Genomic DNA, 7046 nt, shown 5'->3' with positions numbered 1-7046 from the left:
GGAAAGTTATGGTTAGGGTTTGGCGGGAAGGAGGGTGAGCCTGGCGTGTGTGCCACGTCCCAGACTTCATTGATGATGACGTCGGCGTATATGCCGATGCCGTCTATGCGGTGGAAGGCAAGGTAGTGGGGGATATGCTACAGTGCTTCTACTTTGGCGAGAACAAGGATGCATGAGAAGTCATTCCCATGGAGGCATGTGTGCCCCAGCCCTAGCAAGCTGGCGAAGCCGGCAACTGCTAGTAACTACTAGCCTTACATACAGATGCTCGAATAAAGTGTATATTTTACCGTGACATTTCAATCACATTTGATTGATTAGTATCTAGACGTTGATGCAAAACAACAAACGAAAATACGTTTTCGAATTTGCGTTCGTATTCGTTTATAGAGATACAAACTGAAACGTTTGATTTGTATTCGAACCATTTTTAGTACATCCAACGATTTCCCCCAGCCGCCCCTTATCCCCCACCGGTGACGTCACCGATCGGAGTCGGACCCCCGTCTCCGCCACCACGCGCGGATCTCCTCCCACCCGCCGCCCGGCCGCCCGAACTCCTCTTCCTCTTCCCCGCAGCCGTCGCCGCCCTCCTCCTCGCTCGCCCCAGCCCGCCTGCCACCCCCAACGCGTGCCCGCCTGACCGCGAACCCGAGCGCCGCCGTCCCTCCCGCGCGGCAAGCGGCTAGGGTTTCGCCCGCGTCGCCTCCCACCTCCCGTCCCCGCCCCGCCCTGGCCGCCATGTTCCAGCTAGGCTCCGCCCCCGGGAAGGCCTTCTGGGCGCGGCACCGGTGGAAGATGCTCCTCTCGCTGGGCGTCGCCGGCGCCGGCTACGCGGCCTACCGCTTCTACGACGCGCACCAGAAGCAGCTCGTCCGGGTCGAGCAGCGCGCCGAGGAGGAGCGCGCCGCCGACGAGATCATCAAGAATCAGTGAGCCCACAAACCCAAACCACCACCAGATTTGTTTTCTGTCTTGCATTTTCTTGCTTACGTGTGTATCTGGCTATGTTCTAAATTGGCGACCACAGCAGCAGCCATGCCGTCTTAGTGGTGGCAAACAACAATTGATTCATAGGTTTCATGTGCATGTATGTATTGATTCATAGGTTTCCTGCGATGTACTGCTTATGGCAATATCGTGTTAGCGCTAGCAAACTACAATTGGCCCATTGAGTTTATTATGTCTTCGTGGTTATATGGGCTAGTAGTTCCGTGATGCGCTGCATATTTAGTGAGATGTTGAAATTCATGTAGTAGTATCATAGACTCCTTCATGACCGTTCTGTGCTACTCTCTGTTAGGTTGGAAGCCCATTTTCAGAAGGTGCAGAGGATCTCGGATACAACCACACTGCCGTTTGCTATGCACTACCTACGTTCGCGGGTAATGGAGGAACTGGATATTTCACACCTGACCGAGAGGCTGCTGCAAGGGAAGGGAGAGCTGACGCCAGAGGACAAGTACGAGACCTGGGAGAAGATCAAAATTCTGAGTATGATGATTCTGTGGTTTATCTCATCCTCATTCATGGCCTGTTTATTTTCTTCTTCTCCATCTCATCTGTGATGTCAAAACATTAGGCTGGTCCATGTCATTTAACTGTTGTTACTTCTTCTCTACCCCCTAGGTTTCACAAGGACAGTGTCTTCAATGTGGGCCATGACATTGCTGAGCTTATATGTTAGAGTCCAGGTCACCATATTAGGCAGACATCTCTACTTGGACTTTGCTCGTGGTACAGATGGTGCTCAATTGCAGGTAATTTTCGCTCCCTTCTATTCGTGAGTGATTCCCCTACATACATTAAGTTATCGCTGCTTTCTTTGTTTTTTCTCTCGTATTGATCATTTATCATGCGACACTTGTATAATTGAATTATGCTACAAACAATTGTGACTTCCCTGGAGACCATGCTCTGCTACCTGACTTTGAAATATCCCGCTTCTGTGTAGGCGGAATCTGATACTTTTAGCGGGAATGGACATAAGGACTTTCTTGGAACTGCTGACTACCTTGCAACATATGGTATCACTGCATTGATCAGGCAAATGCAACATGCTGCAACAGAAATCTTGAAAGAGTAAATATTTCTTCCCCTATCCGCATGATTATTCTGTCACCAACATGTCAGTAAATTATCATATTCAACAGCATGTTCAGCATCCAATGAGCAGAGACAAATAAAATTTAAAGGGCCCTAGGGAAATTATTGTCGCACTTTTACAAGAAAAAATCCCTTTATGGCAGAGTTCTGATTCATCAAGAGAATACTTATTTTATCATTTAGAGTAGGGACCCTTTAGATTATTGTTGCACCTTTACATGATGAAATTATTTTATTATAGCAGTTATGTTTTGCCAAGTGTATACTTTCTCATTTAGCTTAAATTACATCATACTTTATAACATGTGTGTTTCCCGTACTGATACTACCATGGAAAAAATGTGCAGGAAGCAACTGAAAGACCCTATGAGCATGGACCAAGTATTACAAACGATGTTACAGATATCGGAGCAGTTCATGAGTATGTGTGAAGGCAACTCATGGATAAATTTCCTTGTACCTGAAAGCGCCAATCGGTATGCACAGTTGATGGCTGTGTCCAGCAGCGGCTTTGATGACTCATCTCTTCTAATGGATGTTGGAAAGCTTGACCAACTAATGACTGAGACACGCATAGTGTTGGCAAGGTAATGCAGAATATGTATTGTAAATTCATAATATATGCAGGGTTTAGTAATACTGTACTTTGCTCCACAATGTGTCTATTGTCTTAGATCTTTCATATGGCTACCCATCATTACATTTTCTTTCAATAATTATCTTTTCAAGAACTGTAATCCATATACCATATGTCGTTTCATACATAAGCAACTAGTGTGTTTGAGTTTTTTAATATTGATGAAAGAAAAAAGGGGAAATGTTAATGCCAGGTGGTGCTGCAGTAAAAAAAAATTGTCAGTAACATACTCATACGTGATGCATCGTTCTTATGAAGAGGTTACTACTGGATCAATAACAGTACTCTATTTTGGGATTTGGGATTGATTTATATCATGTTCATATCTGGAGCAGATACAACAAAAAATAGCTGGTTGCCAGCTGTACCATTCCGTATTGCTGGGTGCTAGTATTGTAGCTCTGGGACTGCTATGTTGTTTTGAGCTATTGTTTTTACTGATTTAGCTACTACCCATTTAAATATGTTGTTTGAGAACCAAAGGAAAACAGAGGGAATAATTTGAATTGATAACAGGCAATTCTGAGTCCTAACCGGCAAAAGATAACCTTCATTCAAAATTTGTGCTCCAGTGATAATGCAAAACTGTGTGGTATAAAATTTGGTGCATGCTAGTATCTGGTTTTGTATTGAATGACCTCATTTTTCTTATAGCATAAACTGTTGTTGACATGTTTTGTAGGCCATTACCTCTATTGCAAAACGAGAAAATAAACATGTTTGATTGTTATAGTGGAGTTGTGGCACTTGCTTACTGTAGATGATAGTTAATCCATGGTTATCATTAAGAATCTGAATTGCTAAACGGCGCCATGACCAGCAAGAAACTGACCTTATTCAAAATTTGTGTTCCAGTTTATTAGTAGAAACAGTCTGGTATTAATGTTGGGTTTTTTAGAGTGTCTGGGTATGTATTGAATAATCTCATTTTCTTATAACTTAAACTGTTGTTGACACGATTTGAGTCCGTTAGCTCTATGCAAAACAAGAACAGACATATTTGATTGTTATAGTCGAGTTGTGATATTTGCTTACAGGATAGTAATTTTCCACGTTTGTCGTCGAGAACACATCTATTGTCTAACTCTGTTGGCATCTGCATTTTTCTTTGGAAGAAACTCAATGAGTATCTCACATCATCCTATTGGCACCCTGTGTTTGCAGCGACGATTTCAGAAATATCATGGACATGTCATTGAGGAAGGTAGCTGATTTGGTGATAGAGGACTTGCGTGCACAGGTTGGAGCCGCGCTTCCTCCATCAGGATTGCCCTTGGCGAAGCTCTTGGCTAGAGTGGCTCAACTGAGCTCAATGCTGCTCGAGGAACCAAGCAAGAACAAGCACATCCAGACCATCCGAAGCATGCCCGAGGTGGGACTCTTCTACACATTCCTCTATGCAAACATGCCGCCACAAACGTGAGTTCACGTCGATGTGGACAGGGGCATGTTTCTTCCTAATTTTTGGCCCGAAACCTCCAAAGGATCTAGTGGTTTATGTGTATGAAAACTCGATCGTTCTGGATTCTGGGAAGTGATACCGGTGGAGGATGTTCATTCGTGAAAAATATACGTGTGGAGAGGAGGCTGAGTTTGTGTCCTGTATATTGCTGAAGATGTGCTCTTGTTATGTTTCAGGAAACAGGAGTCTTTTCCCTTTTTACTTGGGTTTTCGTTAAATACTTGTTCTTTTTTTTTATCTAGCTAGAATTCAGCAGGCTGTTTCTGCCATCTCGTTTACATATTTTGGTAGCATGCTTGATGGAATTTGTGTACCTCATGAATGTTCAACTCTACAAATTGGTTTATGAATGAATGTTGATGTGGGTATACCTATTCTGTTACCCAATTTGTTTATGGTATCAATTCATCAAATTTTTTGTTTGGTATATGCCATCTAAACTGACTGATGATGAATCTGTTATCACAAAGCAAATATGATTAGCTGGAATGGCAGTCTTGATTCCTGATATGATAACCAACACAAATTTGAGGATTTTTTCCCATGATCAATTTTTTTGTTTGTTTATGACACAACAAAATAGAACTGCAAACGCAGCTGTGTCTCGATCAGTTACAGTACAGTTACTAGAAAATCAGAGTTCAAATGCTGTGATCTCTTTCACTCATCATCAACTTCAGACTCTTCCTTGTCAGTCCCCTTTCTCTCTGTCTCCATGGCGTCGTCAACCTCGGAATCTTCCTCATCAGTCCCCTTGTCCTCGGTTTCCATAGCATCATCAACTTCAGAATCTTCCTCATCAGAATCCACGTCCTCGTAGATAAGCGGAGGGCCTCCCTCTTCTTCATCGGATTCATCATCGCAGATCTGGAACATACATGCTTGAATTACACACATGCATGCACGAGGTTGCAATACAGGTAGACAGGAGAGAACCTACCTCGCTGAAATGATAATCCAGGCAGGTAGACAGTTTGAGCGACGATGCGAAGGTCGATGTTCTTGCGTCAATCAGCTGAAAATGCGTGCACCAAGTAACATTACAGTCCAGAAATAAGAACCGTTATTAATTGTACTTCATATTAGTACATCTCTACGGCTGTTGATTTGAAACAAAATACTCACCTGATAAAGCGAGTTGAGCAGCAGCAGAGAAGAATCCTGAGATACTATGCTGCTCATGTGTCGGCTAAGCAGAGCTTGAAGCCATGGGAGCAAGCAAACCAGTACTGAACCCCTGCCAAGGCGAAAACGAAAAGCAGACCAGTTATGAAACCTCTATGCAAAATATGAGGGTACACAAGCAGAAACAATGTTTGAGACTTTCAGTGGCTCATGTTAACCCAGTCAAACGGTCAACGCAAAAGTTTAACTGAATTTAGAAGCTTTCATGTTCACGGAACACACGCAACATAACGTCCCAGCCATTTTAGTGCTAAATTGAAAGAGGACCTTAGAAGCATTATCATACCTAGATTGCATAAGCGATACCAATGATTTGAGGAGCTTCACAGCGTCTGCTGGCGTCAGGAGTGATACCGACTTCACGATAACCTGCATGTAAGACAACACATTGAGTTAGGAACTATCAGATTTGATGACCTAATTGAATAAAGAACAACTGATATTCAGAGTTTCACAAATTTCAATAGTAGTACATAACAGCTGCTTAATAACGAGCAGGTTGTCACAAGGAGATTAACGGGCTAATCAAACCAAGGCCGTGGCGGTGCTGGGGGTAATTTCATTTTGGGGTTGGGACAGTATTAGCGGTTCTGGTCATAACTTTGCCGTCTTAACTTCGTGGAATTCGTTGTAAATGGGTAACATACAATACAACCAAAATAAAACACGCTCAGTTTCCATCGAGCTGAAACTAAACCTGACTGCCTTCCTAAATGTGTGACTAAGCCAAGAGTGATTGGCCATTGGGAGTTGTACAACCATTCCGTCCTAATTTGCGCGATGAACCCGTGTCAGCACTCATGGAACTCATTGCACATGTGCAATAATATACAACCCAACCAACCAAACACACAGCTCGAATTTCAATGAGCAGAAACTCAAACTAGCTGTCTTCCTGAACTTTGGACCAAGCCAGGAGTGATTGGCCATGGGAGGCTGACAAGTTGCACAAACATCCCTTCCTAATTTGCGCGGCGAACTCGAGACTCGGATCCTATGAACAAAACTGTAACCTATGCTTCACTGACGATGATGCCACCAGCTATCAAGATACTATTGCACCATGCCACAGATGAGGAGTCAGAGAGGCCAGACAAGCTCAGATACCTTGCCGTCTCTGTTGTACAGGCAGCCCAGCAGCGCGGCGCGGTCGTCGGCCTGCAGGGCCTGCCTGAGCAGGACGTGGACGGAGTCCGCGCTGGGGGGCACCACGGGCAGCGACTCCCCGGCGGCGCCACCTGCCGCCTCGGCGAGCGGGCTCATGGCCGCGAGCTTCTCCGCCAAGGTCGGCTCGTCGAGGCTGTACTCCGCCGCGTCCGGAGCGCCATCGGAGGGGGCGACCTCGGCGCGTCTCCGGCGGCGGCGCTGCGGCGTCTGGTCCATCGAGCAGTTTGGAGAGGCGGCGGCGGAGCGAGGAGAGGAGGCGGCGGCGGGGAGGGAAAGAGGGCAGGGTCGCGGATAGCCCGGCTCGGCCCAGCCCATATAACTATTATCACAAATGTTATTGCGCGGACGTTCATGGGAACGTTTTTCCAGCGAACAGACCTGGAGCTGTTGGATTTGGGCGCACAAATCTTAGCGCACGTTCTCTACGACCTCAACTTCGAGCGACCGTTCGCTGTGGGAGATAGCCACGTGAACAGGGGAACATAGAGC

At 45.3% G+C, this 7046-nt stretch overlaps 2 protein-coding genes across 2 annotated transcripts; one reads left to right on the top strand and one right to left on the bottom strand.

The window, feature by feature from the left end:
- The first annotated feature begins 488 nt into the window (after positions 1-488).
- On the top strand, positions 489-4587 carry LOC119298782 (peroxisome biogenesis protein 3-2-like). Its single transcript, XM_037576077.1, has 6 exons — positions 489-932; positions 1304-1494; positions 1630-1760; positions 1955-2082; positions 2454-2693; positions 3908-4587. The coding sequence occupies exons 1-6, from the start codon at positions 742-744 to the stop codon at positions 4164-4166; spliced, it is 1140 nt and encodes a 379-aa protein (XP_037431974.1). The 5' UTR covers positions 489-741; the 3' UTR covers positions 4167-4587.
- Positions 4588-4687: 100 nt separating this feature from the next.
- On the bottom strand, positions 4688-6835 carry LOC119298781 (WD repeat-containing protein 43-like). The gene is made up of 5 exons (XM_037576076.1): positions 6498-6835; positions 5677-5759; positions 5331-5442; positions 5146-5220; positions 4688-5072 (listed from the first exon to the last, which is right to left on the bottom strand). The coding sequence occupies exons 1-5, from the start codon at positions 6771-6773 to the stop codon at positions 4866-4868; spliced, it is 753 nt and encodes a 250-aa protein (XP_037431973.1). The 5' UTR covers positions 6774-6835; the 3' UTR covers positions 4688-4865.
- Between the last annotated feature and the right edge of the window lie 211 nt (positions 6836-7046).

The sequence above is a fragment of the Triticum dicoccoides genome, chromosome 5A, assembly GCF_002162155.2.
Source record: "Triticum dicoccoides isolate Atlit2015 ecotype Zavitan chromosome 5A, WEW_v2.0, whole genome shotgun sequence".
NCBI classification, from domain to species: Eukaryota; Viridiplantae; Streptophyta; class Magnoliopsida; order Poales; family Poaceae; genus Triticum; species Triticum dicoccoides.
Note: the sequence above shows the minus strand (reverse complement) of the source record. Positions and strands in the feature narration are given on the sequence as shown.

Bases quoted from the DNA above. Each gene is read 5' to 3' on its own strand.
- LOC119298782 (XM_037576077.1), top strand. From the start codon at position 742: ATGTTCCAGCTAGGCTCCGCCCCCGGGAAGGCCTTCTGGGCGCGGCAC. The intron at 1,495-1,629 runs GTATGATGATTC...TCTACCCCCTAG, and splicing joins GGAGAAGATCAAAATTCTGA to GTTTCACAAGGACAGTGTCT. The intron at 1,761-1,954 runs GTAATTTTCGCT...GCTTCTGTGTAG, and splicing joins CAGATGGTGCTCAATTGCAG to GCGGAATCTGATACTTTTAG.
- LOC119298781 (XM_037576076.1), bottom strand. From the start codon at position 6,773: ATGGACCAGACGCCGCAGCGCCGCCGCCGGAGACGCGCCGAGGTCGCC. The intron at 5,760-6,497 runs GTATCTGAGCTT...TCTTACATGCAG, and splicing joins TGTACAACAGAGACGGCAAG to GTTATCGTGAAGTCGGTATC. The intron at 5,221-5,330 runs GTGAGTATTTTG...ACGCATTTTCAG, and splicing joins TGCTCAACTCGCTTTATCAG to CTGATTGACGCAAGAACATC.